General features: G+C 43.0%; 1 protein-coding gene across 3 annotated transcripts in view; it reads left to right on the top strand.

Annotated features, from left to right (window-relative positions):
- Positions 1-16,738, top strand: part of rbl1 (retinoblastoma-like 1 (p107)) — a 44,170-nt gene extending 27,432 nt beyond the window's left edge. For all 3 annotated transcript variants that reach the window (XM_080780702.1, XM_080780701.1, XM_080780703.1), the window contains exons 16-23: positions 207-506; positions 5,219-5,430; positions 5,981-6,157; positions 10,885-10,956; positions 12,050-12,140; positions 13,382-13,533; positions 15,198-15,392; positions 16,042-16,738. In XM_080780702.1, the coding sequence (XP_080636828.1) occupies positions 207-506; positions 5,219-5,430; positions 5,981-6,157; positions 10,885-10,956; positions 12,050-12,140; positions 13,382-13,533; positions 15,198-15,392; positions 16,042-16,275 (1,433 nt within the window). In that variant the 3' untranslated portion in view covers positions 16,276-16,738. The remainder of the gene's footprint in view (positions 1-206; positions 507-5,218; positions 5,431-5,980; positions 6,158-10,884; positions 10,957-12,049; positions 12,141-13,381; positions 13,534-15,197; positions 15,393-16,041) is intronic.
- The last annotated feature ends 3,174 nt before the right edge of the window (positions 16,739-19,912 follow it).

The following is a 19,912-nucleotide window of genomic DNA, read 5'->3' as shown; positions in this document are numbered from 1 at the left end:
TTGACGCACTTCACGCACATGATGTCACTGCAACGTTCGTCCACCGATCCATGGACGTCCCGGGAACGTGCCGCAGTTCCACTTTTTGGTCAGCAGAGGGTAGTGGCAGCTTCAATGTTGGCCAGCCGTTCTGTGCGCTTTGCTTTTGGTCCGTTGGTTGATTGACGCCTCTCTCTCTCTCTCTCTCTCTCTCTCTCTCTCCCCAGACATCCCTCCCTCGCCCCTGTCAGTCCACGACCGCTACAGCTCGCCGGCGGCCGGCAGCGCCAAGCGGCGTCTCTTCGGCGACGACCCCTCCCCCGCGGCGGCGCCAGGCAGCCCGTCCCCGGCCCTGGCCAAGAGGTTGACCTTCGACCCCTCTGCCGCCCCTCCTCTACCCCTGGCCAATAAGCGGCTGACGTTCACGCCGGCGGGGGGGCTGAAGATCGGCACGGCGGGGGGCCAGACCACCACGCTGCTGACGGTCAACACGTCCACGGGACAGCAGCTCACCATCCCCCTGCAAGGTAACGAAGTACGCTACGCTAAACACTGCCAACTACACACTAGACATAGTACACACTAACTGTATCCCACTGCAAGGTAACAAAGTACACTACGCTAAACACTGCCAACTACACACTAAACATAGTACACACTACTGTATCCCACTGCAAGGTAACCAAGTACACTATGCTAAACACTGCCAACTACACACTAGACATAGTACACACTACTGTATCCCACTGCAAGGTAACCAAGTACACTACGCTAAACACTGCCGACTACACACTAAACATAGTACACACTAGTGTATCCCACTGCAAGGTAACAGAGTACGCTACGCTAAACACTGCCAACTACACAGTACACATAGTACACGCTACTGTATCCCACTGCAAGGTAACAAAGTGCACTATGCTAAACACTGCCAACTACACACTAAACATAGTACACACTAACGTATCCCACTGCAACTTAAGGTAGTCTCACGCTGCTAGACTGTTGCCTCTCGCAATTTTCTAATACCACCGTCATACAGTCTGGAGCAACGGAAGCTCTGATCATGAGTAAAATGTAAAACGGAAGTGGGGCCTCCACCCCACTTCCGTTTCGTCTTTACAGTCGTGCAAATTTTCACTGATATAAATAGAAACCATCTAAACACATATATCCCACTACAACGTCCACTAAACTAAACATAGTACACACTATCCCACTACAACGTCCACTAAACTAAACATAGTACACACTATCCCACTACAACGTCCACTAAACTAAACATAGTACACACTATCCCACTACAACGTCCACTAAACTAAACATAGTACACACTATCCCACTACAACGTCCACTAAACTAAACATAGTACACACTATCCCACTACAACGTCCACTAAACTAAACATAGTACACACTATCCCACTACAACGTCCACTAAACTAAACATAGTACACACTATCCCACTACAACGTCCACTAAACTAAACATAGTACACACTATCCCACTGCAGCGTCCACTAAACTAAACATAGTACACACTATCCCACTACAACGTCCACTAAACTAAACATAGTACACACTATCCCACTGCAGCGTCCACTAAACTAAACATAGTACACACTATCCCACTACAACGTCCACTAAACTAAACATAGTACACACTATCCCACTACAACGTCCACTAAACTAAACATAGTACACACTATCCCACTACAACGTCCACTAAACTAAACATAGTACACACTATCCCACTGCAGCGTCCACTAAACTAAACATAGTACACACTATCCCACTACAACGTCCACTAAACTAAACATAGTACACACTATCCCACTACAACGTCCACTAAACTAAACATAGTACACACTATCCCACTACAACGTCCACTAAACTAAACATAGTACACACTATCCCACACTACAACGTCCACTAAACTAAACATAGTACACACTATCCCACTACAACGTCCACTAAACTAAACATAGTACACACTATCCCACACTACAACGTCCACTAAACTAAACATAGTACACACTATCCCACTACAACGTCCACTAAACTAAACATAGTACACACTATCCCACTACAACGTCCACTAAACTAAACATAGTACACACTATCCCACACTACAACGTCCACTAAACTAAACATAGTACACACTATCCCACTACAACGTCCACTAAACTAAACATAGTACACACTATCCCACACTACAACGTCCACTAAACTAAACATAGTACACACTATCCCACTACAACGTCCACTAAACTAAACATAGTACACACTATCCCACACTACAACGTCCACTAAACTAAACATAGTACACACTATCCCACTACAACGTCCACTAAACTAAACATAGTACACACTATCCCACACTACAACGTCCACTAAACTAAACATAGTACACACTATCCCACTACAACATCCACTAAACTAAACATAGTACACACTATCCCACACTACAACGTCCACTAAACTAAACATAGTACACACTATCCCACTACAACGTCCACTAAACTAAACATAGTACACACTATCCCACACTACAACGTCCACTAAACTAAACATAGTACACACTATCCCACTACAACGTCCACTAAACTAAACATAGTACACACTATCCCACACTACAACGTCCACTAAACTAAACATAGTACACACTATCCCACTACAACGTCCACTAAACTAAACATAGTACACACTATCCCACACTACAACGTCCACTAAACTAAACATAGTACACACTATCCCACTACAACGTCCACTAAACTAAACATAGTACACACTATCCCACACTACAACGTCCACTAAACTAAACATAGTACACACTATCCCACTACAACGTCCACTAAACTAAACATAGTACACACTATCCCACACTACAACGTCCACTAAACTAAACATAGTACACACTATCCCACTACAACGTCCACTAAACTAAACATAGTACACACTATCCCACACTACAACGTCCACTAAACTAAACATAGTACACACTATCCCACTACAACGTCCACTAAACTAAACATAGTACACACTATCCCACACTACAACGTCCACTAAACTAAACATAGTACACACTATCCCACTACAACGTCCACTAAACTAAACATAGTACACACTATCCCACTACAACGTCCACTAAACTAAACATAGTACACACTATCCCACTACAACGTACACTAAACTAAACATAGTACACACTATCCCACTGCAGCGTCCACTAAACTAAACATAGTACACACTGTCCCACTACAACGTCCACTAAACTAAACATAGTACACACTATCCCACTACAACGTCCACTAAACTAAACATAGTACACACTATCCCACTACAGCGTCCACTAAACTAAACATAGTACACACTATCCCACACTACAACGTCCACTAAACTAAACATAGTACACACTATCCCACTACAACGTCCACTAAACTAAACATAGTACACACTATCCCACTACAACGTCCACTAAACTAAACATAGTACACACTATCCCACTACAACGTACACTAAACTAAACATAGTACACACTATCCCACTGCAGCGTCCACTAAACTAAACATAGTACACACTGTCCCACTACAACGTCCACTAAACTAAACATAGTACACACTATCCCACTACAACGTCCACTAAACTAAACATAGTACACACTATCCCACTACAGCGTCCACTAAACTAAACATAGTACACACTATCCCACTACAACGTCCACTAAACTAAACATAGTACACACTATCCCACTACAACGTCCACTAAACTAAACATAGTACACACTATCCCACTACAACGTCCACTAAACTAAACATAGTACACACTATCCCACTACAGCGTACACTAAACTAAACATAGTACACACTATCCCACTGCAGCGTCCACTAAACTAAACATAGTACACACTATCCCACTACAACGTCCACTAAACTAAACATAGTACACACTATCCCACTACAACGTCCACTAAACTAAACATAGTACACACTATCCCACTACAACGTACACTAAACTAAACATAGTACACACTATCCCACTGCAGCGTCCACTAAACTAAACATAGTACACACTATCCCACTACAGCGTCCACTAAACTAAACATAGTACACACTATCGCTTTGAGGAGGCTACCGAATGTAAAAACATTCAGAGTAGAGCGTTGAGGTGTTTTCTCGGGGTGCATAAGTATACCACTAAGTTGGCCATTGAAGGTGACACAGGTTGGGAAAGCTGCCTGACAAGGCAGAGATGTGAGATGATCAGGTTATGGAATCGCCTTACCCAACTGCCAGGAGAGAGGCTTACAAAAATTATATTTAATTGGAATAAAAGATGTAATCCTAAGAGAGGTCTGGACATTGTGAAGAAGGCGAAATTAAGAAGTTATATTCAATTTAAAGAGGACTACATGACTGAACCTTATGTTGCATTTAATTTAAAAAGAGTTTCATTTTCAGGAAGGTAAGTCTGTCTGTCTGTCTGCCTGTCGGCCTGCCTGCCTATCTCTGCCTGTCTGTCTGAGCGATGATGTCAACTTTCTGTACCTGAAGTGTATTTATTTAAAATACACTATGTTGCTTTCTACACTTGAACTGAGCTCAATCTAAACTAAGTGACACGCAATGTCTTCACCTGGCTGTATGGTTTCGCTTATGTTGCATTTAATTTAAAAAGAGGACAGAGGTCCCTCTGTGCCCAGTTAAGATCTGGTGCTTTACCTCTGGCAGTTGAGGTTGGCAGATATACTGGTGTTCTCCTGAGGAGCAGCGACTGTGTGCTCTCTGTGACCTGGGAGTTGTAGAGGATGAGTTTAATTTTGTTTTCTATTGTCCAACTATACCATGATTTAAGAAACGTTTTATTTGAAAAAAATCAGGATAAGAACCCAGATCTGTTTTGGATGACTGAGTGTTTTATGTTAAATTGGTTGTTCAGTATAATGAAGTTTTTGTTTTTGGAAAATGTATAGAGAAAGCATGGCAGTTACGTTGGAGAACGATGTAACCATGAGTAACTAGTGTCTATTGTGTATATGTATTATTATATATGTACAATTTTGTGAGTGTCTTGTAAGCCCGTGCGGGCTGGGCATCTTATGATGTAGGACACTTTAATAAAAACTCTATCTATCTATCCCACTACAACGTACACTAAACTAAACATAGTACACACTATCCCACTACAGCGTCCACTAAACTAAACATCTCTCTCTCTCTCTCTCTCTCTCTCTCTCCCCAGGCATAAAGAACGACGGTACCTTTACTCTGATCCAGGTTCAGCCGGGCCCATGTGACCCCTCTGGACCTATCACGGCCCAGTTCCTGCTGACCTCGCCCAGCCGCCCGGTCCTCCCCTCCCCAAGCCGCCCGCCCCCCCCCGTGGCCTCCGAGCCCCCGCCTGGAAGCCAGAAGCCTCGACGCACCGGGTCTCTCTCTCTGTTCTTCAGGAAGGTAAGACGGGTGTCTGTCTGTCTGTCTGTCTGTCTGTCTGCCTATCTCTGCCTGTCTGTCTGAGCGATGATGTCAACTTTCTGTACCTGAAGTGTATTTATTTAAAATACACTCTATGTTGCTTTCTACACTTGAACTGAGCTCAATCTAAACTAAGTGACACGCACTTTCTTCACCTGGCTTTAAACCATTTTGGTCGGGAACCCGTTTTGGTGTTAGCATTACGTTATGCTTTAGCTATTGAAAAATGGCAGATCTACAAGCTGGTGGCGCGCTACGAGCTTGTAGGTCTGCTATTTCTTTTACTGTCAGGATGTAGAAGACATTTTTAGAATCTGATCTCAGTTCAGAATGGGTTAATCCATGCATGTATTTGGGGGGGGGGGGGGGGGGTCTGAGATTTATGGACTAACAATTCACCATATCGTCATGCCCCCAAGTTGGCCCAACCATTCAGTGTGTGTGTGTGTCTGTATGTGTGTGTGTGTGTGTGTGTGTGTGTGTGTGTGTGTGTGTGTGTGTGTGTCTGTGTCTGTGTGTGCGTGTCCAGGTGTACCACCTGGCCTCGGTGCGTCTCAGAGACCTGTGCGTGAAGCTGGACATCTCCTCTGAGCTCCGGGGGAAGATCTGGACGTGTCTGGAGCACGCCGTGGTCCACTGCACGGACCTGATGAAGGACCGACACCTGGACCAGATACTGCTCTGTAGCGTCTACATCATCTCCAAGGTTATTATCGTCCCATTCTGACCTGAGATCAGATACTGCTCTGTAGTGTCTACATCAGGGGTGCCCACACTTTTTTGACTTGAGGTCTACTTTTAAAATTGCCAGCTCAAGGTGATCTACCAACCAAAAAAATATTATCCCATTGCTTAAAATACTAAAAATAAATAACATTAAGGCAGGGGTGTCAAACTCATTTGGGGCGAGGGCCGCATTGGTCAAAAGGTCACTTGATGGGGGCCACAACCAGTTGCGGACGCACGCTCGATGTCTCAAGCCCAACACACACCGGCTCCGTCCGACGCGGCGTGTCAGCGCACGTCGGACGCCGCCGGTGTGCGATAGGTTCATTGAAAATGATGGAGGCGGCTGTTTTGACGCGCGGCGTTCGCAGACGGTGTGGGAGGCCCTTCAGTCAGTCACTGCTATAATATCTATCTATCTATCTATGCTCAGACCCAGCCAGCCAGCCAGCCAGCCACACACAGTGCTCAGACCCAGCCAGCCAGCAAGCCACATACATAGTGCTCAGAGCCAGCCAGCCACACACATAGTGCTCAGACCCAGCCAGCCAGCAAGCCACACACATAGTGCTCAGACCCAGCCAGCCAGCAAGCCACACACATAGTGCTCAGACCCAGCCAGCCACACACACCTCCGCACCACTCAAAAAATCTTCAAAAAACTGAAGAGGCTACTGGAGATTGGAGAACCTGATTTGGACATGATCTGATGCAGGACAATGTCACTATGACAGAAAGAGAAGATGGGTCTTCACACATTCACACACACACACACACACACACACACAACTTTGTCCCTATAATGTGCACGGCACCGTTCTACTTCATCATATCACGCAAGAGACGCCACACACCAGTATGGAAGAGAGATAGTCACTTACTCACTTGTTGTAACTTGTAGGGATGCCACAAAGTGAACATCAGCCAAATTGAATAGTCGACAGCTCTGCCGCTTAATAATCGATTAATTGAACCCACCCCCCATATTAATCAATATCAGATAAAACGTATAAGATTTTATATTATGCACATGCCATGGTCACATAACGATTATGTTGAGTGCATGCTTTGATGGTTACAGTTATATAATCAGTTTTGATGAGTAAACCTTTGTGGAGATCTTCTCAGTTCTCATTGTATGCTAGTTACTGCCATTCAGGATGGAAAATGAAATCCATTTGGATTTGGGGAGAAGTAGTTTCATAAGGGGCTGGTATGAAGTACTTGATATAAAGAGAACATGTTCAGTTCACTAGTCTACACTCTACTCTACACCTGCCTTCATTTCATCTGATTGTTTGTCTGGCAGGCACTTAACAAGCAATCGTTAACTGTGTCTGTTAGAGAGAGGGGCAGAGAAGAGTGGCTTTGCTCAACTTGATTTATACTTATATTCTCCACTCTGATGAAGGTACATGTTCGATATATCATGCAGGCTTACTTATAAGCCTATATTTTGGCTATTAAAAAAAAAAAAAAAACACTTTTTTTTTGCTTGAGGCAGGCGGGCCACATTAAATGACATGGCGGGCCACATTTGGCCCGCGGGCCTTGACTTTGACACCCATGCATTAAGGCATTAGGACTGTTTCAAAATCAATTCTATTTATTTACCTTTTCAGTTACCCCACCTTGCAAAGAAGAGATTTTTTGTTAAAGTTACTCTTTGTAATAACGTCAATCAATTTCAATTTGTAATAACATATTGCTCATAAAATGTTACAAATATTAAAAGTATCACACATAAAAAGCATACACAATCACATGAAGGAATAATGCACCACTCAACTCAACCAGAGCATAACTCCCACCACAGGACTCTGGCAATCAATTAATACAGTTGCAACCACTATATTAATGGAAAGTATTTCATACAATTTAAGTTAAAAAAAAATCTGAACTATCCCTTTAATCAGATGACTGCTTGCAGCCTTGCACTGAATGGAGTCCGTCAGCGCTGCGTAATCCGGACAGTCACTGCTGACAGCTAGTCTTAAACAGGCCTCCAAATGATCGTCCGTCAATGTGGAACGATATTTGGACTTAATTATCTTCATGTGGGAAAACGCTGATTCACATAAATATGTGGAGCCAAATAACGCTGTGAGCGAGGCTGCACAAGTCCTGATGTTTGGATACTTTTCCTCCACGAGTAAGCTCCAAAACTCTCCATCGTGGGCACACAACTTTAACTGTATGTCAGCCTGCAGTGCCATGATCTCATTCAACGCAGAAGAGTTCATGTTAAAAAGTGTTTCGAGGCAATGGAATCAACATCAGCTTCTGAATGGGAAGCACATGAATGTAGCGATGGGCTCGAGTAAGGCAAACGCAGTTGGACTTGGAATGTGACATCGTGAAAAAATAATCTTTTTCCCACTCTGCATGGAAGTGATATGTTTTAGGCTTCTTTGCCGCACGCATCTTGCTATATGAACAATGATGGATAGATATCCTTTTAATGTGTTTGTTTAACAACAGAACAGACCCGACGTTCCCCCATAGAGCGTTCCCCACACTTGAAAACAAGGCACTGCATTGTGGGGGGTTTTAAAGCCGCCGCCGCCTGCCCGAGGCGTGGATATTTTTTTTTTTTTTCATGTCTGGGCCAAGCGGTCTACCTGCGCAGCGCTTGCGATCGACTGGTCGACCGCGATCAACGTAATGGGCACCCCTGGTCTACATCATCTCCAAGGTTGTTATTGTCCCATTCTGACCTGAGATCAGATACTGCTCTGTAGCGTCTACATCATCTCCAAGGTTGTTATCGTCCCATTCTGACCTGAGATCAGATACTGCTCTGTAGCGTCTACATCATCTCCAAGGTTGTTATCGTCCCATTCTGACCTGAGATCAGATACTGCTCTGTAGCGTCTACAATCATCTCCAAGGTTGTTATTGTCCCATTCTGACCTGAGATCAGATACTGCTCTGTAGCATCTACAATCATCTCCAAGGTTGTTATTGTCCCATTCTGACCTGAGATCAGATACTGCTCTGTAGCGTCTACAATCATCTCCAAGGTTGTTATCGTCCCATTCTGACCTGAGAACAGATACTGCTCTGTAGCGTCTACAATCATCTCCGAGGTTGTTATTGTCCAATTCTGACCTGAGATCAGATACTGCTCTGTAGCGTCTACATCATCTCCAAGGTTGTTATTGTCCCATTCTGACCTGAGATCAGATACTGCTCTGTAGCGTCTACAATCATCTCCAAGGTTGTTATTGTCCCATTCTGACCTGAGATCAGATACTGCTCTGTGGCGACTACGTCATCTCCAAGGTTATTATTGTCCCATTCTGACCTGAGATCAGATACTGCTCTGTAGCGTCTACATCATCTCCAAGGTTATTATTGTCCCATTCTGACCTGAGATCAGATGCTGCTCTGTAGCGTCTACAATCATCTCCAAGGTTATTATTGTCCCATTCTGACCTGAGATCAGATACTGCTCTGTAGCGTCTACATCATCTCCAAGGTTATATTATCGTCCCATTCTGACCTGAGATCAGATACTGCTCTGTAACGTCTACATCATCTCCAAGGTTATTATTGTCCCATTCTGACCTGAGATCAGATTAAAACAAATGTCTTCTACACATCCTGACAGTTTTCTGTCGATAAAAAGAAAAAAAAGCAGACCTACAAGCTCGTAGCACGCCACTTGGGGGCGCGCTATGAGCTTGTAGATCTGCTATTTTTCAACAGCTAAAGCATAGCATAATGCTAACACCAAAACGGGTCCCCGCCCAAAATGGGTTAAATTATATCCAAGGCAAAAGAAATACCAAAAAAAAAGAACTGTCATATTTCGTCGCTGTCGGGCAGAAACCAAGTATCTACATTTTTCGATTATTTAATTTGTTTATGTCTGTGCAGTTTTTACATCTGTGTTTGGGTGTTACAAATATTGAACCAGGGGCACGGTGGCACAGTTGGTAGTGCTGTCTCCTCCTCACAGCTAGAAGGTCCTGGGTTCGATTCCCGCTCGGGACGCTGTGGGTGCTGGCGGCGTGTTTCCTCCTCCGCGTCATCAGTGCCCATACCCGAAGGCGGGGTTGGCGAAAGGGCCTTTCTGTGTGGAGTTTGCATGTTCTCCCCGTGTCCCCTAGGGTAGGTACCCTCACAAAAAAATATGCAGTAATCCTGGTCACTAAACTGCCTCCCCCTGGCCAGCCGGGGCACCTGATGGAGGGGAAAGGAACTGGTTGGAATAACGTGTTCCTTCCACGCGCTACGTCCAACCAGGGAAACTCCCCCCTGTTAGGTGTAAAGGAGCAACTTATGAAGGAAGCATGAGTTCAAGTCCGTTGCTCTCCCCTTGTCCCCCATATATGGGGACTAGGTTGGTGGAGGGTGTGTAGAGCCCAGGATCACATTAGATCATTGACACAGGGGTGAAAAATGGGTTACAAAATCGTGGGATAAAAAATATATTTAAAAAAATATATATATATATTGAACCAATGAACGGAATTCAATGTGTTGAAGAGTGATCGGAAACGTTATCAATTAAAACCTAAAAATGAATCAATAAAAACCTAAAATGTATCAACAAAATACTAAAAAGACGTCTTAGTCAGTGAGAGACATTGATGGAAATCACGTTAATATGAATACAGAGTGTGTGCGTTTTACTTTTATGTCCGCGGTAAACACACTGTAATGTTGACATATTATGACATATTAAACTCTTTCATTCAGATCGCCAAAGAGACACACACCTTCCAGGACATTATGAAGTGTTACCGCAGCCAACCACAAGCCAGCAGCCATGTGAGCATGTACACACACACACACACACACACACCAGATGTTGTCCTGTCTGTCTGTCTGCTACATGTAATCCACCAGATGTTGTCCTGCTTCAGGATCGTTTTATGATTGAAAGGAGAAATCCACACCAAAACACATGTACCCATGATGAATCAGCCCATCGCTAGCTTGCACTTAGTAGTTAGGATTTCTCCTTTAAATCATTAAATAGCAGTCGCTTCTTCATACCATCACAGAGCTATAGGTCTTTAAGAGTTTGACTCCATAAAACGCTTTACCCATATTTTAATAAAATATTCTACGCTGCCGAGATAGTTTTATTACCTTTGGAGCATACGCTTTGCAGCTTTCAACCATGAAAATCCGGCGAAAAATGGTTCGATGGTTTGTTATGAAGAGACGAGCCTGCGGCCATGACAATGCAGAACGAAACCACAGTGCAGAGCAAGTTGTAGTCCAAACAACCCCCGTTCACTTGCATTGGGCTCAATTTCCCAGAAGCCCTAGCAGCCCAGATGATGACTTGATTTCCGGGTTTCGTCGTCATAACGTGACGGCCTCGTCATCAGGTCCCGGATAAATCTGCTGTTTCTTTTAAATTATTTTAAAACGGCAAATTAAACGCATTAAACAAATGCCGGGTATAGTGTTTTACGCGCGGTTTAACACTGGATTAAACAATTGGCGGCCCTCAAACTGTTAAGAGGTTTAAAAGAAAGAAGAAAGAAATGTTTTTGCCAAATTCTGTTCAACGTGTTCTACCATCGGTAGCCGCCACATATGGCGAAGACGCTGTTATTTGTAACTCTGTCTGTCTGAGCGATGATGTCAACTTTCTGTACCTGAAGTGTATTTATTTAAAATACACGCATGTTGCTTTCTACACTTGAACTGAGCTCAATCTAAACTAAGTGACACGCAATTTCTTCACCTGGCAGTATGGCTTCGTTTGAATCCATGCATGTTTTTTTTTTTTGGGGGGGGGGGGGGGTCTGATCCAGATTTTTTAAGATTTATGGACTCACCATTTTGTGTGTGTGTGTGTGTGTGTGTGTGTGTGTGTGTGTGTGTGTGTGTGTGTGTGTGTGTGTAGGTATATCGTAGTGTTCTGCTTCGTCGAAGAGAGAGCAGAGAACAAACGTCAGATGAAAACATGGAGGTGGATCCTGCTTCAGGAGCCGAATGTAAGTGAGCGGACACACACACACACACGCACGCACACACCACTAAGGCCAGACTGAGACTGGTTTGGACATGTACAGAGGAGGGATAGTGAGCATATCGGTAGAAGGATGTTGAGATTGGACCAAAGAGATGGTTCATGGATGTAGTGAAAGAGGACATGATGTTAGCTGGTGTGAGAGAAGAGGAGACAGACAGAGGACATGATATTAGCTGGTGTGAGAGAAGAGGACAGAGAGAGGACATGATGTTAGGTGGTGTGAGAGAAGAGGAGACAGACAGAGGACATGATGTTAGTTGGTGTGAGAGAAGAGGAGACTTCATGGTTTTGTTTTTTATTTAGTTTTCATCAGTGAAAAAAAAAACGTCGTAGGTAGACGGACATTTTTCATTGAACACGGTTGTGTCCATGCCTGCTGAGCGATGATGTCAACTTTCTGTACCTGAAATGTATTTATTTTTTAAAATACACTCCATGTTGCTTTCTACACTTGAACTGAGCTCAATCTAAAGTGACATTTTTTCAGAACATTATCTGGAGAGTCGACAACACTCTCGGAGTCAATTCTCCGAGTCATTAACACTGTCGGAGTTGGATTAACTCTGGTACATTTCTGCAGGTAAAAGGGCGCACTGTTGTAGCCTGTGTGACGGCAAACACAATATAAAGCCCTTACATCAGCATTTGAGTCAACTTATAGGGCCGGATGGAGGAAAGTGCATGAACGTTTGGTCGGTGGCCCAAAGATGAGATCCAGAGCTGGATTTAGAAACTCATTTAGCAACGCATTTCGGCTAAATATGCTTCATATCAGTCCCTTTTTCTGGGTCTGAGAGATTGGGTGAAAATAGCAGATCTACAAGCTCACAGCGTGTCACATTGTGCGCTTGTATATCGGCTTACTACAAAGAGATCTGGCCGCCGAGTGGCGCCCTACGAGCTTGTAGGTCTGCTATTTTTGAAAAATCGAAAAACGACTGACATTTTTAGAATCTGATCTCAGGTCAGAATGGGTTAATCAGACCAGTGTGTGTCCAGTGGAAACCTCGTATGAATCTGATCTCAGGTCAGAATGGGATATAGGCCTTTTGTGGCGGTTCTGGACAACCGTGCGTTCGACCGACTCGACCACCGGGCACTGCACTCCCTGCGTGGGTGTGGAACCCCATGTGGGGGGTGTAGATAGATATATATATTAATTGATTTTAACATTATTTTATTATCATTAATCTGAATCCTCAGCTGCAGAAAAGGCCAATCAGGGTGAGGGCGGCGGGGCTGCTTGTGGCCAATCGGGAGAGGAAGAGCGCGGCGACCTCATCCAGTTCTACAACTCCGTTTTTGTCCTCAAGATGAAGAGCTTCGCCCTGAGATATGTTACCATGGATAACAAGGTACGTGCACGTGTGCACACACACACACACACACACACACACACACACACACACACACACACACACACACACACACACACACGTTACCAAGGTGCACACACACACACACACACACACACACACACATACTGGACAACAAGGTACACACACACAGGACAACAAGGCAGGTGCACACACACACACACACACACACACACACACACTGAGATGCATTATCATGGATACCAAGGTACACACACGCGCACAAACACACACTGGACACACATACACGTGACGTCAAAAACTGTTATTTTTCCTGATTCAAACGCAAAAGCAGCAGATCTACAAGCTAGAAAGGCGCCGCTTCACACCATGTTCCTGGCTTGTAGATCTGGTACTTTTTAAGCTTTTGTGTGACGCTGTAGTGTAGTGTGATCAAGTAGGACACTAATTTACAAAAAAAACACAAAGTTTCTAACATAGAATAGATTGTAAAAAAAAACACACCCGTGTGAAGTGAGGGGATATCTTATCATCATACTTTAGCTCATTCCGGCCAATCAGAATTTGCGTCCTCACCTTCGTCTTCAATGTTTGTGTAGGACAAAGTTTGTGTTAGCACACACACTACAAGCTGGACGTAGGAGGGAGGGTCTATCGCCCCGTTCCAACTCTTCACACTTTCCTGATCCTTTCCCGAACGTTTTCTGAAAATGCATGTTTTCCCCTGCAGGTTTTATTGACTGATTAGCCTAATGCTAATTGTACTGCTTTGCTACTGAAAAGAAGTGTCTAGCAGAGGAACTCTATATCGGTTCAGGGAATTTGAATAGAATGAACATATAGACGCATGTAAATGCCCCCTTTCTCACTGACGACGTTCAGTGATAGATAGATAGATACTTTATTTGTCCTTTCGGAAATTTGTTTTGTGCACAGCAGTCATCAGGATATACATAAAACATGCAAACAAACAGATCACACAGACAGTACATAGACAATAAAGAAACAGTGCCAACAGAAGGCCACCAGTCATAGTTCCAAGAGGCATCACATCACACTTTATGCACGGAACTGAGATGGGGCCTGCTTGTTCATTCAGTGATGTAAGTAGGTTTTCAATGTAATGAGTCCCAGGGATGCAGGGTTGGTCTTTTAGAGTCCCTGGGACATTTTATGAGTCCCACTTCAACGACTTTCAGTATGAAAATGTTGCCTTTTTTTTTTTTTTACAAATTGCAGCTTTTAACTCCCATTTCATTTTATGTTTATGTTTATGTTCATGTGGAAAACAGAAGAAGAAACGGTTATTGTAACTATAGCTAGCAAAATAAACTACAGTAGTGCATGCCGTGGATGCAGAGGTCATTTGTTTTATTGCGTCCCACTGTTTTAAGTGCCAGGGACGTTATCCCGTCTTATTGCCGTCTTTGTAATGGATGCCACGGGCGTTAAGACGTCTCTCCCTTTTTTTCTTAATTTTTTTTTTTCCAACCATATTGTCCAACCATATTTTCTGGTGTACAGGTGATGACATGCACATTACATGCATAATAGAATTACAAATTCTTTCTTTCTTTATAATATAATAATGTCTGTCTGTCTGTCTGTCTGTGTCTCTGTCTCTGTCTGTATGTCTGTGTCTGTCCCGTCCCGCCCTCTCTCTCTCTCTCTCTCTCTCTCAGATGGACGCCCCTGCTCTCTCGCCCTTCCCGTCGTTCCGGTCTCAGCCTCTCTCGCCCCGCCGCGTGTCTCAGAGACACTCTCTGTACGTCTCTCCTCACAAGTCCTCCCCGAGTCGTCACATGATCGCCCCGGGTCACATGACCACCCCGGGGGGCTCCTCCTACACCTACAGGATCAACGGGAGCCCCTCTAAGGTGAGCGCACGCGTGCGAGCACACTCTCTCTCTCACACACACACACACACACACACACACACACACACACCATTTGAACCATATAGTATATAAAATAAATGGGTTTCGCCATGCCGTCACACTGTCACTCAAGTGACTATACTGGCCAATCACATTATCCAGTACTTTTCCGGTGGCGCGTCAGACGGACCCGGGCGTCCGCTCTGTGACGCCCGCCGAAGCTTCTGTGAAGCACTAGTCAGTCGCATGTGGCCAGACTGTTGCCTCTATATAGTCAGTCTGGCCACGCGAGACTAGTGAAGCACCAACGTGCGCTCACTGGAGTACTCACTCGCCCCCCAGAACCGAAGGAGGCGTCTACCGCTCTATGTCTATAAGATTTGAACCCTCTTCTTCTTTGCTGTACTTGGTCTACGCTTTTTTCCCCGTCTACAAAATCTCTCCGTCAAAGAATTGAAGATCTACATACAAGCTCACAATGTGTCACATTGCTTGTAGATCTGCTGTTTTTGGGGGCAGATGCAGGCATGCCAGCGTTCAAGATGTTAATCAGTTATATATATATATTTTTTTCACACAAGAGTTGACGGTATATATGAATTATTTTCACACAAGAGTTGACGGTATAATTATTATTATTTTCACACAGGAGTTGACGGACATCAACAGGATGATTCGCCAGGGCTGCGTGAGCAGGAAGAGGGCGTTCACCTTGGACGGAGACGTAATGATGTCACCGATGACGTCACCGCCGGACTGCCAATCGCCCAGCAAGAGGGCGTGTCCCGAGAACGGGGGAGGGACGGGCGTGGGAGGGACAGGCGGCCCCGACGTGTTGCTAAAACGCCTGCAGGACGTTGTGTCAGAGAGACAGAGTCTCTGACAGGCAGGCAGACGAGTGAAATGTTGGAAGTGGACTAATGTTTAACATGAGCATTTTCAAACACACTTAATCTTCTGTTGGAAAAACACAAGTATTCTGATGACGTGTGTGCGTGTGTGCGTGTGTGTGTGTGTGTGTGTGTGTGTGTGTGTGTGTGTGTGTGTGTGTGTGTCCCTCGATACATATGTCATCCGGTGCCTCTCTTGGCGCAAGTCATCCTCAACCTCGGTGAAACCGAGTGCACCTTTTCCAATCACACTGTGACATGTGTACACACACACACACGGTAATGAAAAGGACATCATTCTTCAACACATCTAACGGACGTGTTGACAATTAATCACATACATTTATAATTAACCACAGTTATCTTGTGCTCTCCTCTTGTCACATCGCTTTGTGACGATGGAAAGGAATAGCGTATAGATTGATCATTTATCGGCATGTTTTGCCAAAGCAACAGTAAAACGACACAACCATTCAATGATTCGGACTCACGAGAGTTAGCGACGCAACATTCAGCTGAAATGACATAACAAAGTTATGAACGCGGTGCGGTTTCCCAGGAGGCGATGTGGATCCATGTGAATCCATTATGGATCGTCGATGTGAATCGTGTGTACTCGTATATTATTTTCACAATATACAGACGGTACACTAGCGAGACAATTTGTTACAAAGTGACATTTGAAGAATAATACACGTCAGCGCTGGACATACTGAACAAATTAATTTCCCCAATATAGGAAAGTCCACATTTTATGATTGTTTGCCTTTTTATTTTATATTATATATATTATCTTTTAAGGTTTCTTTTAGTTATCGGATGATTAATTTCAGACGGTTCAGTTCCGTGTAGAGAGACAGGAAAGTTCTGTTCCGTGTAGAGACTGACAAAGGAAAGCTGTCGACACAAGTAATATTAAAATATCACTTCATTGGACAGTAACATGTCTGTTCCAACAGGAAGTGTGTGTTCTGTGAGGAGCGTTTTTTTGGATTGTTAATCAAATGTTTTATTTGTATTTGTTAATGCTGTTTAATGTCCCAAAACTCACACCCAGTTGCCTCTCATCATATTGCTTCTGTTATATCAGTGGTTTTCAGCCTTTTTCATATCAAGCTCTATTATATTTTTATTATTTTTTTCAGATATGATTTTGTCCACAATTCCATGCTGTATTGATGTTGGTACCATTAGGAGAGATAACAGGCAAACACTCAATCAGGCAATCAAAAATAGCAATTATTGTACACATTCTCTAATTGTGTAGTATATCAACATTACATAATTTAGCTACATTGGGACCACCTGGAACCCATGTTCCAATCAAGGACCACTTGTGGTCCCCAAACCAAAATCTCCAAAAAGTTTTTCTCAACACTTTTTCACGTCAAGGACCCCCAAATTGATATTTATATAGCCGCGGACCCCCCAAAGAGAAGACTTCAAAGATCTTTGAAGATGATTGTGTAAAAGAAAGAAATCTAAATTATTCAACATTTTGACCCCACTTTGAGAACCACTGATCTATAAAGCTTTTCGACTATTTTCTGCAAAGATATTTAGTGTAGAGAGGGGTGGTGAAAATGAGGGAGAGACTAGTACAGGCCCCTGGGGGACTCCGGTCAGCTTTGTATAAGACATCCAATTATCGTATGTTGTATGTAAATAATCTCAACTGAGTTTCTAACGACAATTATGTTCAAAGATCATATTTTTCTAAAATGACTAAAACTGAACACTGTTTTAACAGAGGAATTACTATTATTTCTCAGCAAGTGGAATATGTTCTGATCTGTTAAATTGCAATTTGTACAATAATAAAACGTTGGGTTGTTTTATCACCATGCTGTGTTATTTAATTCATTTTGTATTCAATTTGGTTGAAATGTGTGCAAATAGTAGAGCATAGCAGTGGCAGCCATTATGTGCTTCCACTCAAATTGACTCCATTCATTTTTCCCATAGAGATTTCCAAAAATATAAATTATATTAAGTGCAGAATTAAGCCATCCTGGTGAATCATTGGTTCTGGGGGGACTTGGTCTAAGGATAGAATGAAAAGTCCTTGCGGAATTAGGCCTAATAAAAATGACCAAAAAAATAACATAAGGTAAGCGCATATCACTGTTGATGCATTCTGCGATTGTCCGTTGTCACCACATGGTGGCAGCAAAGCTTTCATTTTGCCTGATTTTCCACATTAACCAGTGTAAAATGTGAACAACTAATGTAAGAGATCTGAAAGGACTGACCCAGTGAGTTTAGGAGTCATTTTCTGTAGGCCTACTATGATTTATTTTCTCCTCAATTCTCTGTTGATAGTCCACTTGATAGTCCATAGAACCAAGAAATGTCTCATTGGGTTAAAACAGCCATAGCCATCTTTCAGCACATTTGGGCAAGTGCCTATGAACGTTTATATCCCAAGGAGTGTGTTTTTTTTTGTTGCAAAACTAATACTTTGAATGGATTCAGCCTCATAAAAAGCCCCTAGTTTGTTTTGTCTAGTTAAGTTGCAAGTTAGCATCCAGCAGTTTTTACCTGCTGGGGACCCATACCTCTGACATTGTGCTTATGAGGCAGTCACTTTACCCACTGAGCTGTGGTTGACCTGTAACATTGTAAACATGGAGCCATTAACACTAGCATGACTGAATTAAAATGAGACACAAGTAGCATGTGCTTAAATTCATATTTAGAAAATGTTTCAGATGTCAAACATTTCTGAGATGATAGAATGGTGATGGATGATGATGGTCATGGAAGGGGAACCTTTGAAACGTTTGTATTTAAAAAGTTAAATAACTCAGAAACTACAAAACATTTCAAAGTAAAAAAGTTCCGGCATGTGTCTCCACAGTAAGCTGAATTATAAAAACTGTGAATGGAGTTTCTAGGAGAAAGTGCTTTTTTGACGTGCCAAGATCTGCCATTGAGCCCCATTATACATTTCTCAAATGTGAAAGCACTATATTTCTAAAACTATGAAACATTTCAAAGATTCCTTTTCAGGCAAACATGTTCACCATAAGATGAACCTATATAGGTTGGAATGGTTTCTAGGTGTAAGTATGTAGGACTAGTAGCATGCCAAAGTTTGTTTGCTATTGCCATTAAGAATGCATTGGGCGTTTAAGTTAAATAACTCAGAAACTTCAAAACATTTAAAAGTAAAAAAGTTTCAGCATTTCTCCACAGTAAGCTGAATTATATAAAGTGTGAATGGAGTTTCTAGGTGAAATTGATTTTTTGATGTGCCAATATCTGCCATTGAGCCCCATTTTAAATCTATCAAATTTGAAAGCACTATAGGCCTATTTCTATGAAACATTTCAAAGATTCCTTTTCAGGCAAACATGTCCACTGTACGTAAGATGAACCTAAATAGGTTGGAATGGGGTTTCTAGGTCTAAGTATGTAGGCCTTTATTGCATATTGATCACAAACCATATCATTTTAACTTCTAGTAGGCTACTAAGTTAGTGACATGTAGGTCTTTATTGCATATTGATCACAATTAAACCATATAATTTTAACTTCTAGTACTTAGTGACTAATTTCACACATTATAGGCTACTGTCCCATACACACATCTATATGTAAATCACTACTTAATTCTCAATGAGTTAA

Source organism: Protomyctophum bolini (assembly GCF_963924005.1).
Source record: "Protomyctophum bolini genome assembly, chromosome: 2".
Lineage (NCBI taxonomy): Eukaryota > Metazoa > Chordata > Actinopteri > Myctophiformes > Myctophidae > Protomyctophum > Protomyctophum bolini.
Note: the sequence above shows the minus strand (reverse complement) of the source record. Positions and strands in the feature narration are given on the sequence as shown.